This window comes from Dicentrarchus labrax, unplaced genomic scaffold (assembly GCF_905237075.1).
Source record: "Dicentrarchus labrax unplaced genomic scaffold, dlabrax2021, whole genome shotgun sequence".
NCBI classification, from domain to species: domain Eukaryota; kingdom Metazoa; phylum Chordata; class Actinopteri; family Moronidae; genus Dicentrarchus; species Dicentrarchus labrax.
Genome location: NW_026136713.1, coordinates 24,517,999 through 24,533,223, shown reverse-complemented (window position 1 = coordinate 24,533,223; position 15,225 = coordinate 24,517,999). Strand labels below are relative to the sequence as shown.

The 15,225-nt window shown below is 45.5% G+C and overlaps 1 protein-coding gene across 3 annotated transcripts in view; it reads right to left on the bottom strand.

Moving 5' to 3' along the window:
- The window catches only part of lrp6 (low density lipoprotein receptor-related protein 6), a 26,726-nt gene extending 12,119 nt beyond the window's left edge, over window positions 1-14,607 (bottom strand). The window contains exons 1-11 of one of the 3 annotated variants that reach the window (XM_051419777.1): window positions 14,274-14,607; window positions 10,285-10,681; window positions 5,340-5,537; window positions 4,955-5,151; window positions 4,717-4,851; window positions 3,957-4,353; window positions 3,408-3,579; window positions 829-1,045; window positions 460-749; window positions 102-328; window positions 1-27 (exon numbers count right to left, since the gene is read on the bottom strand). The exon at window positions 1-27 is cut by the window's left edge and continues 158 nt beyond it. In XM_051419777.1, coding sequence (XP_051275737.1) covers window positions 1-27; window positions 102-328; window positions 460-749; window positions 829-1,045; window positions 3,408-3,579; window positions 3,957-4,353; window positions 4,717-4,851; window positions 4,955-5,151; window positions 5,340-5,537; window positions 10,285-10,681; window positions 14,274-14,328 — 2,312 coding nt within the window. In that variant the 5' untranslated portion in view covers window positions 14,329-14,607. The remainder of the gene's footprint in view (window positions 28-101; window positions 329-459; window positions 750-828; window positions 1,046-3,407; window positions 3,580-3,956; window positions 4,354-4,716; window positions 4,852-4,954; window positions 5,152-5,339; window positions 5,538-10,284; window positions 10,682-14,273) is intronic. The other 2 variants (XM_051419778.1, XM_051419779.1) reach the window with 2 other exon arrangements.
- Between the last annotated feature and the right edge of the window lie 618 nt (window positions 14,608-15,225).

Here is a 15,225-nt window from a genome sequence, read left to right as displayed (position 1 = left end):
CCACCCCACTCGGTCCAGTACATGTACCTGTGGACAGGAACAGGGTCAGCACACACACAGTCGGATCAATCCAGTTTCACTGTGCCTCCTACGGTCCTCACCCTTCAGCCGGATCCAGAGCCAGAGCTCGCGGGCTGTCCAGATCCTTCCAGACTAGGACCTGCCGGTGCTGCCCGTCCAGTTTGGCCACCTCGATGCGGTTAGTGCCAGTGTCGGCCCAGTACAGGTTCTTTCCCAGCCAGTCCACCGCCATCCCCTCCGGGTAGTCTAGACCAAACTCCACCACGTGCTCCAGAGCGCTGCCGTTCATGAAGGCCCGGCTGATGGTCTGCAGGGGGGACGGGAGAGAACACATGAGACCAGGACCAGAGATCTGACCCATGACTGTATGTGACAGACAGACAGACACACATACATACAGACAGACACAGACAGACAGACAGACAGACAGACACTGACCTTCAGGGTGATGTCGGTCCAGTAGATTCGGTTGTCGGTGACGTCGAAGTCGAGCGCGGACGCCTCCTTGACGCCGGTGAGCGGGATGGCCACGTTGTTGTTGTTGGTCTCCAGGGAGATGCGGCGGATGTCGGTGTGGCGGGAGAAGAGCAGGAAGGCCTCGGGGACGATGCAGGTCCTCATGTCCACAATGAGCTCCAGGCCGATGGGACAGCCGCACTGAACGCCCTGAGGCTTGTAGAGGCACAGGTGGCTGCAGCCGCCGTTGTTCTCTGCACATGGGTTCGTACCTGAGGGGGCGGAGCCACAGGTTAGCCGGGCTCCTCCTACACAAGCATTACAGGGGTCCGGACCGGGATCAGTACTCACCGAAGGCCTGGTGGACGTAGGTAGCCTTGAGGCCCATGAGGTCGGGCAGCTGGTCGATGATGAACTCTCTCTCCGCCGTGTGTTTGTGGACGCGCTCGATGCTGCGCCGCTGCCAGTCCGTCCAGTAGATGAAGTCGCCCAGCAGAGTGAACCCAAAGATGTGAGGAAGTTTGTCCTCCACCAGCACCCGTCGGCCCGTCCCGTCCATGTTCATCACCTGACACACAGAGAGGAGGAGCTAACGCACTGAGCATGCCCAGAACACAGCGACACACATCGGACTGAATCAAAGTATTGATCACTGATCAGGAAATAGATTAAACTCAAACAGCACACACACACACACACACACACACACACCCCAATAAATTTACAATTAGGTTTAAAATCATAAAAAGACTGACAGAGCTACTCGCTGTGGATACTGAGCGCGCTCAGAAGAGCTCAGGCGTCCTGGCAGCACATCGCAGCGCCGCTAATTAGAAGCAACATCGAGAGCAAACAAACAAACAAAGAGCGGCAGGATATGGCCGCCATATTTCCTCTTCCTCTCTCTCACAGAGACCGCTCTTGACCTGGATCCACTAAACCATGACCTGAAACCACTGATGGACTGAACCGGACTACAAACTCCTGCTGACAGAGGTCAGAACCATGATGTCCACCATGTTTGCCATTGTTCATTAACCCTTTAATGCCAAATTCATTCTGAATGCTTTTAACATCATGAATGTTGATGCTCCACTGACTGTAACAGCGGTTCCTTCCTGAGTCTCCTGATGGACAGTAAAGTAACTGCAGCCAACAGCAGCTGCTGTTAGCTCGTTAGCCCAGATGCTCCGCCCTGGACGCCCTGGACTGCGTGCTCAGAGCAGCGGGTGAGTGTTCACACCGGATGGACCGCCGGGAGGAGGACAGCAGCTGCTCATGGCTGGTTAGCTCTGTTAGCTCTGTTAGCTAACAGGCTCATCTGCTCAGAATTGATCACCAGCTGCGCAATGCATGCTGGGTAGATTTGTGTCGACTTGATACAGAATCGCTCTGACGTCGTGCACACGTGGGCGACGACCTTGAGATCGAGGCAGACAGTTTTTTTAAGAGCCAGGCGACCCAGAGCATGATGGGAAACTCAGAGAGCTGATTGGCTCGTCCTACAGACGATCTAACAGGAAGTAAACGGTGTCCATCACTGCTGCTCTGTGTACTTTCACTGGGAGGGGGGCAGCAGGACCAAAAGCTGAAAACTGGATCAAAATCCTATTTAAGACATTCAGACGGACTCAGAGAAAGATAATAACGTCTGCTGCTCCTTCCAGAAGTTTCTGGTTGTTTGTGGACCAGAGAGACGTTCAGAGCAGCAATGTGAGGAATCTGTAATCTGTGTGTCCTGTAACGACGCTGTTGGCTGCTCCCAGAACAGCCGCCGGTGGCCGGCTGCCATCTTCCACCCAACCTCCACTCACAGAACTGCAGTTTAAATATAAAAGCAGTTTCCATCCTGGGCTCCAAGGCCTCAGCCAGAAGGTCTCTGCTGGTTGGAGCTGGTTGGATCCGGGACCGCACTGCGGCCTCGGTCTCAGATTGGAGGTCTATTCTAAACAGAGCAGACCGCAGCTGGAGCGCTTGCCGCAATCACAACCAGATGTGGGATCTCGCCGCAAAAAAACCTGAGGGAGGCAGGCAGAGGCCCCCTCCCAACAGAGGAGACCCCCTCCCAGCCCATCAGAACCACCAACATCGCCCTCAGACAGGGGCACAGAGAGGTGGTTCAGGTGGGGTCCACCACCCCTTGAGAGGAAAACCAGAAAAATACAAAAACGGAGTGAGGATGGAAACCACAGAGAGAGAGAGACAGACAGAGAGAGAGACAGAGAGAGAGACAGAGAGAGAAACTAAACACACACACGCTTACTATTTTATTCATTTATTTTAATTTCTAATATATTATTTTCATTTTCAAACTTTCTTTCTTTCATTTTTTTATTATTGTTATTTTACTTTTTAATAACACACACAAACAACTTTTACTGTTTTATTTACTTATTCAATGAAATTTATGTAATTTATTTGTAGCTTTGGCAATATTGTTGTTTTACATTCATGCCAATAAAGCTGATTTGAAATTGAATTTGACAGAGAGACAGACGCAGACAGAGAGACAGAGAGAGAGAGACACAGACAGACAGAGAGAGAGAGAGAGAGAGAGAGAGAGAGAGAGAGAGACAGACACAGACAGAGAGACAGACAGAGAGAGAGAGAGAGAGAGACAGACAGACAGACAGACAGAGAGAGAGAGAGAGAGACAGACAGACAGACAGAGAGACAGACAGAGAGAGAGAGAGACACAGACAGACAGACAGACAGACAGACAGACAGACAGACAGAGAGAGAGAGAGAGAGAGAGAGAGAGAGAGAGAGAGACAGAGACAGACACAGACAGAGAGACAGACAGAGAGAGAGAGAGAGAGAGAGAGAGAGAGAGAGAGAGACAGACAGTCTCCATCCAGTAATCTCCATTGATACAACAAATTTTAATTTTCAGCACCGAATATAGAACTACAACTCCCAGGCGAACCAACCTCGATCTTGTCGGTCTTGGCGTCCCCCCAGTAGATGGTGCGTTGCTGGTAGTCGAGGGCGAGGCCGTTGGGCCAACCCAGAGACGTGTTGACCATCACCAGACGCTCCGTCCCGTCCAGATCGGCCCGCTCGATCTTCGGCACCTCGCCCCAATCCGTCCAGTACATGTACCTGACAGGAAACAGTAAGTCTTTATCTGTTCCACACGTCAACAAACTATTGGTACACATAAACAAACAAACAAACAAATGTGCTCTCTGATCCTCTGAGAGTAAAGAGTAGATCCATCCTGTTCATATGTTTCTCTAAAAAACTAATCAATAAAAAGTATTAATCAGGTGATGATGTGTTCTGTCTTTGTTTTCCTTGTGTTTATTGTTGATTTATTGATTTATTGATTAACCCTTTCAGTTTGTGAACCTGTGATCCTCCACACTGCAGCACATGAAGGGATGATTGATTCCATATTGGTTTGGTTGTGTGGGATGATCAATACTCATATTGTCATATTAATCAATAATCAATGGGTTATTTGATTGTAAACTCACCCGGCCTCAGGATCAAGTACGATGGCTCTGGGCTCGTCCAGGTCTTCAGAGATCAGGATCTTGCGCATGGTCCCGTTGAGCCGAGTCACCTCGATGCGGTCCGTGCCGGTGTCGGTCCAGTACAGGTTGCGGGCGATCCAGTCCACGGCGATGCCGTCGGGGTGGTTGACCTGAGACGTGACCACGAACTGGGCGTCGCTGCCGTCCAGCAGCGAGCGGCGAATGGCCTTCACGTCGTCGTCGGTCCAGTACACATATCCCTCCACCGGGTCATAGTCGATGGCGATTGCGTGCCGGATGTCGTCCACCTGCAGGATGATGTCGGTGAAGTCCGGCGTGTCCAGAGAGATACGCCGCAGGTCGGTCCGCCGAGCCAACAGCAGCATCTGAGTGGCGCCTGTAGAGGGGGCAACACGCAGGTCAGAGGTCACATGGAGGCTTTAAAGGGCCGGTACACCCAGATACAAACAACAGGGTTGGCGAGGTTGTTCAGGGTTGTTTACTGGAAAATACGGGATAATAATAATAACAATAATAATAATAATAATAATAACAAGTTGGAAGGTGGTACGCGCTGTAAAAAGTTCGACCAGCACCTATTACTATATTATATTATTGATTATCACAGTTGTTGTCACATTAATTCAACCTCAGCAGATCAATAACAGCTCAGATCAACTAGAATCTATTGGATGTTACAGACTATGAAAGAAGTAGAAACCACTATGAACCCTAACACCCCACGTGTGGTTGTCCTCACCGTCTCTGCAGGTCTTCCCGTCCTCCAGCAGCTGGACTCCGGTGGGACAGGCACACTGGTAGAATGGCTTCACCGGAGAGAGGAGACAGAGGTGGGAACATCCTCCGTTCTTCACCGAGCACGGACTGCTCACTACTGCAGGGATACATACACTCATCAATATTAATTGATTATTACTAATCAATATCCGTTTGTTATAAAGGGTAAACTGCTGATCAATAAATATGATCAGACTCACAGATGTTTTGTCTCTTGGAGCTGAAGACGTGGATGTCCATCGGAGAGAAGATGTCAGAGTGGACAATGCGTTGCTCGGCTCCGGTCTGCTTCCTACAGGAGTGGATGGAGTGGGTGTTCCAGTCGGTCCAAAACAGAGTGTCCTCGTACAGGGTGAGAGCGAACGGGTGAGGCAGCTCCCCTTTAACCACCACCTCCCTGAAACAGGTCACATTGAGCAGGTATTAACAGGTATTACAGAGAGAAAGAAGGATTTATTTCTACAGACCAACAGTTTTATTCTGTTCCTGTTCTTATCTGCGAGGTAAAATCGGTGGTTTTATGAATGGAGTCTGGTGGGCCGTAGCAGTGAATCAGTAACTCATGTTGAGCCTGTGGTCGCGTACCTGGAGGAGCCGTCCAGGTTGCAGCGGTGGATGAAGTTGTGTTTGGCGTCGGCCCAGTACAGTTTCTCCTGGCTGTAGTCCAGAGTCAGCCCGTTGGGCCAGTAGATCTCTTTATCAATGATCATGGAGCGATTCGTCCCATCCATCCCTGCACGCTCGATCTTCGGGATCTCGCCCCAGTCCGTCCAGTACATGTACCTGAGAGAGGACACATCGTCAGTATGGACACCCGAGCAACCTGAGCAACGCCTGAGCAATGCCTGAGCAACGCCTGGGCAACGCCTGAGCAACACCTGGGCAACACCTGGGCAACACCTGGGCAACACCATCTTCTAATGATTGATTCTGAGTCATTTATCGCAGATCAATTATAAAAATATCAGTAATGATCCACTTCCAATTTATCAGCAAATATGATTATTGAATATTAATTCTCACTGTCAACTGTTGATGTTACAACAACAACACACAACAGTTTACAGTAACAAAGACAAACAGCAGACTGAGTGTTGTCTGTATGTAGTAAACAACGTCAGTATGTAGTAAACAACGTCAGTATGTAGTAAACAACGTCAGTATGTAGTAAACAATGTAGTAAACAACGTCAGTATGTAGTAAACAATGTAGTAAACAACGTCAGTATGTAGTAAACAACGTCAGTATGTAGTAAACAATGTAGTAAACAACGTCAGTATGTAGTAAACAACGTCAGTATGTAGTAAACGTCTGTATGTAGTAAACAATGTATCTTAGCAACAACACAGCTGAAATATCAGATTGAAGAATATTCAGTCTGCATTTATTTTCTTTCTTTGAAAACAGAGCACGGAGAAAATGGATGAATCTTAAATCGTCAGTTTGAAATTATTTACTAACTAAACTAAATTCTGAGATAAAAATTAAAGTTCATTGTGTTGGAGAGGAGGAGACCTCTGTGGATCATTGGGCTCCCGGTAGAAACCTCCTGAACCATGAACACTGAAGGAATCCTAACCGGGAGAAGCTGACTGCAATGACGCCAATGGTGGTGAAGACAACAACTCCCATGATCCCACGCTGCTTCACCACCTCATCATACTTCCTGATTTCTCACTGTTTGGATGTCAGAGGCCCCCTAGTGGCAGAAACTACACACTGTAGGTTTAAACAGTTTGAGTTATTAATGTTGGTATTTTATTTTGAAAAGTCAAATAGAGTCAGTGTACTGGGTGATATAAATATCTATAATATATATCATTATAGATATTTATATGATATTTGATTGTATATTACAGGTTGGAAGCAGCTCTGACTCCATGTTAAATAAAACAGTGACCCAGTAAAGTTTCTTTCCATTGAGTCAGAAACAAAAGCTCTCACTGATATTCTGCCCAGCAGCTGGTTGGGTTTCACTGCACACAAAGCCCACTGCAGCCAGCACACGGGCCGCTAGCTGCTAGCTACTATCTGACCTGGAGGGGGGGGGGGTTTCAGTATCCAGTCAGAGAACTGCAGTGTGCTGTGAATGCTGGGAGTGTATCTGCAGTGAGGCCGCAGCACAGACACAAACCCTCAACCACAAGAGCTGCATTGTGTTTGCTACCTGATGCATTAATCATCCTGCTTGAACTCGGTCCAGCTCTGCGTTCCAGCGTGGATTTAGAGAACCAGTTCCCCTCAAAGACTCTGCAGCACTACAGGAGTCTGAACCGCACTGACAACATTCAATACACACATCATTATATTATTATTAATATTATTACTCATTAATCTTTGTTTGCACCTGAAGGTTTGTATTGGTCGTCAGCTTTCATTTGCTTTAATCAGATTTGTTCTAAAATGAAGCAGAATTTAATTTCCAGTACATCCAGTTCTGACCCCGACTGTGGCCTCGCAGCACACTCTGAATATTGGTTATCAATTATTGATCTCATGTAGGCTCATGATTCAATCATTTACATTTCTGTTGTTGCTCTGGTGTTTCAGTGTTTCTGTCCAAACAGAATCTGATGAATAATTCAGAAAGAATAAAAGCAAACTGTGATTATTAAAGCAGCAACAGAACGTGTGAATTATGGTTATATGACGATAACGTTAAATAACATTATTATATATCTGAGTGGATATGTTAGCTGGCTAATGTAAGCTTTCCCAGCTAACATGATCCATGATACTAACTCATGTATTCTGACAAACGGTGTTGATTTTAGCAATAATAAATGATGCTTCAGTCTGATAACAGTGTCTGAGGCTAATGTGTGCAACAGTCTATAGCAGCGAGCTAACAGCCTATAGCAGTGATGTGACTGAACATAAGATTGTCAATTTTATTGAAAACCCCTTCCATGTGGATGTAACCCTAACCCTAACCCTCACATCGTAATTGTGCCGCTCTGGAGAGTGAAATAATTGAGCTGCAAACAAATGACATTCTCCAAGTTGAACTCAGAGCAGGTGTTGGCCACTTCTGGACTTTGGTTTCTGTAGCAGACTTTCCCACTTTGAAACCACTTGCACAGAAAGTGATGTCTTTCTTCATGAGCACATACAGCTGTGAGTCAACATTTTCAACCATGAACACTATAAAGAGGAAACAGAGAAACCGACTGACCCACGGTCATCTTGAATGCCTCACTCTGATTGCAACAACAAACTACAAATTCAACATGAAGAAAGTCAAGGACATACACGTCAGCTTCCGCTCATCCCAGTATTAAGGTAAATATGGTCTTAATTGAAAATGTATTGGCTGTGTTGTTTCTTTTTTTGTGGGAATTTATATGTAGAAATGCACATTTGCAAAGGTGACTTGGTATGTTGTCGTAAAAGTGGCTCTCTCCTTGATTTTGCTCTGCCAATGTGATAGTGAGGATCACCGGTGTACAGTCTCTGCATTGTGATCAATGTCACTGACAGTAAAAACTGATCGTTGATCTTCAGTGAATAATTGATTTGATCTTGTTGTGATCAATAATCAATGAGGTCACAGCTTCAGATCAGCCAGCAGCCGCTTTTATCCCTGACAGTGAGGAAGATAAAACACTGAGGAGGAAGAGGAGGAAACACTTATGAAGAGTCTCCATGAATACAAACCCAAGAGAGGAAGAGCGACAGCCCCAAATTTAAATAAAACTAATGAATATATTACAGCCCTCTTTCATCTTCGTCCTCATGGATTCACATCCTCTTCCTCTCTGGAGGACTGAGGAAGAGGAGGAAACACAGAGAGGAAGAGGTGGAAACACTGAGGAAGAGGAAGAAACACAGAGAGGAAGAGGAAGAAACACAGAGAGGAAGAGGAAGAAACACAGAGAGGAAGAGGAGGAAACACAGAGAGGAAGAGGAAGAAACACAGAGAGGAAGAGGAGGAAACAGAGAGGAAGAGGAAGAAACACTGAGGAAGAGGAAGAAACACAGAGAGGAAGAGGAGAAACACAGAGAGGAAGAGGAAGAAACACAGAGAGGAAGAGGAGGAAACAGAGAGGAAGAGGAAGAAACACAGAGAGGAAGAGGAGGAAACAGAGAGGAAGAGGAGGAAACACTGAGGAAGAGGAGGAAACTGAGAGGACAAGGAGGAAACACTGAGAGGAAGAGGAGGAAAAAGATAGGAAGGAGGATACACAGAGGAAGAGGAGGACACACAAAGAGGAAGAGGAGGAAACAGAGGAAGAGGAGGAAACACAAAGAGGAAGAGGAGGACACACAGAGAGGAAGAGGAGGAAATATTGAGGAAGAGGAGCAATTATTGAGGAAGAGGAGGAAACTTTGAGGAAGAGGAGGAAACTTTGAGGAAGAGGAGGAAACTTTGAGAAAAAGGAGGAAACACAGAGAGGAAGAGGAGGAAACAGAGAGGAAGAGGTGGAAACAGAGAGGAAGAGGTGGAAACACTGAGGAAGAGGAGAAACACAGAGAGGAAGAGGAAGAAACACAGAGAGGAAGAGGAGGAAACAGAGAGGAAGAGGAAGAAACACAGAGAGGAAGAGGAGGAAACACTGAGGAAGAGGAGGAAACACTGAGGAAGAGGAGGAAACTGAGAGGACAAGGAGGAAACACTGACAGGAAGAGGAGGAAAAAGATAGGAAGGAGGATACACAGAGGAAGAAGAGGAAACACAAAGAGGAAGAGGAGGAAACAGAGGAAGAGGAGGAAACACAAAGAGGAAGAGGAGGAAACACAAAGAGGAAGAGGAGGACACACAGAGAGGAAGAGGAGGAAACATTGAGGAAGAGGAGGAAACACAGAGGAAGAGGAGTAATTATTGAGGAAGAGGAGGAAACTTTGAGGAAGAGGAGGAAACTTTGAGAAAAAGGAGGAAACACAGAGGAAGAGGAGGAAACACAGAGGAAGAGGAAGGAAACACAGAGGAAGAGGAGGAAACACAGAGGAAGAGGAGGAAACACAGAGGAAGAGGAAGGAAACACAGAGGAAGAGGAGGAAACACTGAGGAAGAAGAGGAAACACAAAGAGGAAGAGGAGGAAACACAGAGGAAGAAGAGGAAACAGAGGAAGAGGAGGAAACACTGAGAGGAAGAGGAGGAAACACTGAGAGGAAGAGGAGGAAACACTGAGAGGAAGAGGAGGAAACACTGAGAGGAAGAGGAGGAAACACTGAGAGGAAGAGGAGGAAACAGTCTCTGGTCAAAAGGTCAAAAATTGGTGAGTTTATTTTTATCTCTAAGCTGTAATCAATAATCAATAATAATAATAATAATAATAATAATAATAATAATAATAATAATAGTGTGTTTATCCTCTCCCTCTCTCTCTCTGATGAAGAGCTTCCTCACAACCAGAGACAAACAGTGTTGTTGGGGGGCGGCGGTCTGCAGGAGGATCAGCTCCGCCCCCCCGCAACCCAATCTGATCCACCTGCTGTTGTTCGGGACTCAGAGCCTCGGGCACCGGAACCTGGATCCAAGTGGATCTAAGAGGATCTAAGTGGATCCAAGTGGATCAGGAGACTCACCCTCGTTCTGGATCCAGAGCGATGGCCCTCGGCTGGTCCAGCTCCTGCCAGAACAAGACTTTCCTCAGAGACCCGTCCAGCTCCGCCACCTCGATCCGATTGGTTTCCGAGTCCGTCCAGTAAAGTTTGCTGCCCAACCAATCGCAGGCCAGTCCGTCCGGGGACGCCAAACCCGGGACCACGATCTGGATGGCGCTGGCCCCCGACTGGTTGAAGACGGTGCGTTTGATGGCCTCCTCGCTCACGTCGCTCCAGTAGATGAGACCCTGCGCGTACACGTAGTCCACAGCAGCGGCATCCTCCAGGCCCCCCACCACCACCGTGGCATTGGCCTTTTCGTGTGCCGCGTCCACGAGCCGGAGGTCGCGGCGGTTCGCATACAGCAGCAGCGGCACGCCTGGAAGACACACACCCACTGCGTTATACACATACACACACACACACCCCCAATGCGTTATAAACAAACACACACACACACACACACACACTGCGTTATAAACAAACACACACACACACACACACACACACACCCACTGCGTTATAAACACACACACACACACACACACACACGCTGCGTTATAAACACACACACACACACACACTGCGTTATAAACACACACACACGCTGCGTTATAAACACACACACACACACACACACACACACACACACTGCGTTATAAACAAACACACACGCTGCGTTATAAACACACACACACACACACACACACACACACTCACACACACTCACACACACACACACACACACACACACACACACACACACACACACACACACACACACACACACACACACACACACACACACACACACACACACACACACACACACACACACACAGACTGCGTTATGAATTAAGTTCAGTATTTGGACCCGGGTTAGGGTTAGGGTTAGAAGAAGTCGGGGACTTTCACTGGACCCCCGTCCTAACTGCGCTGCAGGTCACCGAGCAGCTCTGGCTGCCAGCTACTTACTACACAGTGACAGCGACCCCTCTGACCGGGTCAGAACCAGGATTTCTTATTAATGCATCCGAATACGTCGAGTTGATATCAAACAAACAACTGAGATCAAAAACGTTTCAATTAACTGAAAACATAATTTCATTACCAATTAAAGAGCAAATGGTTCTCAGACTCCACTTTCTGTTCTATTATTATTATTATTATTATTATTGTTGCTGTTATTGTTATTATTGTTATTAGTATTATTATTGTTGTTATTATTAGTAGTAGTAGTAGTAGTACTGTTAATATTATCGATTCATCTGTCGATCATTATCCATTCATCGATTAGTTGTGACGTCCTGAAAACTCATTTTATCCTCACAGAAATCTTCAGTTTCCATTCAGAGGAAAATATTCACATAACTGATCAATTAATAGTAAGTGTAATCAGTAGTTGATAACTGATCAATTAATCGTAAGTGTAATCAGTAGTTGATAACTGATCAATTAATAGTAAGTGTAATCAGTAGTTGATAACTGATCAATTAATAGTAAGTGTAATCAGTAGTTGATAACTGATCAATTAATCGTAAGTGTAATCAGTGGTTGATAACTGATCAATTAATCGTAAGTGTAATCAGTAGTTGATAACTGATCAATTAATCGTAAGTGTAATCAGTGGTTGATAACTGATCAATTAATCGTAAGTGTAATCAGTAGTTGATAACTGATCGATTAATGGTTGCAAGAGGCCAAAAAATGAATCACCAATTATTTTGATAATCGATTAATCACCAATTAAATCACTTTAAAGCACAAAATGATGCCGTTTGATTCCAGTTGATTTTAAAGGTACAGTGTGTACTTTCTGCCACTAGGGGGCCTCTGACATCCAAACAGTGAGAAATCAGGAATCGTGATGAGGTGGTGAAGCAGCGTGGGATCATGGGAGTTGTTGTCTTCACCACCATTGGCGTCATTGCAGTCAGCTTCTCCCGGTTAGGATTCCTTCAGTGTTCATGGTTCAGGAGGTTTCTACCGGGAGCCCAATGATCCACAGAGGTCTCCTCCTCTCCAACACAAACAGACCCGCTGATTAAAACCACTAAACACACTGAATAAAGCAGTTCCACCTTAAACACACTGAATAAAGCAGTTCCACCTTAACAATCACTGCTTCTCCCACGCTGTTGGACAGACAAAGGACGTCCCGGAGGGGCTGCGAGCCGAGCTGCTGCTAACGTTAGCTCAGCTTGTTTCTCTGATAACTTAAGATCCAGACGTCCGATGACTAAAATCCTTCATCCGGTTCAAATCTAGAGTTAAAAAGCACCAAGATCTAAACAGTGGATGGTAACAATGTGGCTTCACACTGGATCAACAGTCAATGTATGACAGCTTCTGGCAGACAACCACAACGCTGACGTTATTGATTATCTTAACGGTATCGAGCGTGAGGAACAGGTCAATTATCGGTTAGTTATCGGCTAATAATAAATCAATATTGATAACCTGTAGTTGTTACACAGCTGGTGATATAGTGAGTAAAGACGGGTGATTTAATGTTCAACAACTCTGCTCTAACAACAACAACAACAACAACAACAACAACAGTGCCGACTCTTTCACGCTCTCTTTCTCAGAACATAAACAAACAAAATGAACTTCTGTCTCCGGGCCTGTGCAGTTTATTTATTTATAATGCAACTTTATATTATATTATATTATATTATGTTGTCTCCGGGGGCCTGTGCAACATACAACATACAACATACAACATACATGTGCAATTCACAACGCACATTTACACTTTGAACCGGTTTTATAATGTTTCTGTTTTATAGATTTATGTCTTCTTTGTTTGTCTCTCTGAGCAACAACCGCACAAGAGTTCCTATGTGTGCACAAAGGGCAAATAAAGTTCTTGAATCTTGAATAAAGACTGTTTATTGATTTGCCAGAATTATAAATAATCTATAATCACACATATTTCTGATTACTGATCAATAATGAACCTGTCTGTTAATTACTGTACATTACTAATAAAAGGTTGCTTTTAGTGTTTAACTGAAGAAGTTATTATACATATATAATATATAATATAATAAGTTTATCAATCACAACTGAATAAAAACATCAATCGGTCTTCAATTGATCCTTTAAATATTGATAAGATTAGAGTTGGCACAATAATAATAATAATAATATAAAGAGCTTCAGTTATAGAAAGTATTGATCTTTCACTTTATCTGAATGGATTTCTGTAGCGACATCAGTTAGCTCATTAGCTCATTAGCTCAACAACTGGAGTTAATTCTGATTTACAAACAAACAATAATAAAGCTTGTTGATTAGCTAACGTGCTAGCTTTACATAAATAAAGTGGGCAGCTAGCCGAATGCTAGCTCATAGCATTTGTTGTGCTAACTGCTGCCCAATCAATCAGTAATCGATTCCTTCTGTTTAACTCACTAAATACAAAGTGAGCATGCTAACAGCCGCTGCTAACGGGGCTACAACAACACATCCGCTGTTAAAGCCTAGCTCCGGGCTGTGTGGAGGACGGGGGGGGCAGCTAACATGCTAACACAGGCTAACTGTGGTTTCTTTCTCCTCTGAAACAAACAACACGGTTAGCACGCACAGCTAGCTGGCTAACGTTAGCTTCTCTGGGAAGAAATCAGTGGGCCCTCATCCCACTACCGCGAAGTCCCGCCCCCCTCCGCCTCTGATTGGCTACCACTCGTTGCCTTCATTGGGGTGATTGGTTAGCTTTAGGAATGAGGAATGTGATTGGTTAGCGTGACAGTAAGAATGTCGGGATGAGCCAATCAGAAGCAGTAGAGGGCGGGACATGACTTCCCCATCCTAGGGAGAAAAAAAAATATCGCGGCCCGCGGGACACAGCTCCAAATATCGTCCATTAAATGTGTTTTTGTGAGTGTTAAGTGCAGTTGGAAGCGTCCCCAGAGCGCACAGCCACAGTACACACAGCACAGACACACACTGCTTCACCCACTCACCTCGTATGACAAAACAAAAACTACACAACAACAGAGTCCGCAGCACGACACCCATCTTTCTCCCGTTTGTTGGCCCTCCGCCGCCGCTGTCCCTCAGCGCAGAGCTCCCATCGCTGCGGCCGCTGCTCGGACTCAAAGTGCGGCTCCAACTGCGGCTTCCTCCGGTCCTCAGCAGCGGTAATTCACTCACTCACACACACACACAGCGCGTTAAACGAGCCCCGCTGCCATCCTGGATGCTGCTAACTGCGTCCGATCAACTCTCTGTCTCACATTGTCCTGCAGGAGATCCGTCGTCTCCTTCCGCTGTGAGGAAGCTGTTCCCCCCTCTCCCTCTCCCCCCTCCTCTCCTCTCCTCTCCCCCCCTCCACCCCCCACCTCCTCCTCAGGGGCGGACCTACAGGAACACTGATGGGGGGCCACAAACACATATAAATATATATATATATATATATAAATATTAACATATATCTAACAATGCTCTTTTAATCCTTCACATTATATTGTTTAACACAATTCCCCCAAACAGCCTGAGACATCCTGATAGTTTGATTTTCATTTTAAAATGAGAATCAGGGAACGAGTTGTTAAAATAAAAAACATTTGATGTTTGGAAATCAGGAGAATTTCTCTGTCTTTATAATGCTGCTGACTGACAACAACCTCCAGCTCACACCTAATAAAATCAACACAAAACAGAGAAGTGAGATTATTCTGAGATTATTCTGAGATTAACATGAAGTTAGGGTTAGACGGACAGAGAAAAATAACAAAGAGTCAGAATACAGAATGAAACATTCATTTAAAAACAAAGTAAAATCTTTTTATTTAAATTCTGTTTTAAGAAAATAATAGTATAGTCATAAAGGTTTGAGGATAAAATTCAGAACATTAAACTTCAGATAATAAAATTGGCACATTTGTCTGAATTTGAACTGAAAAGTGAGAATTC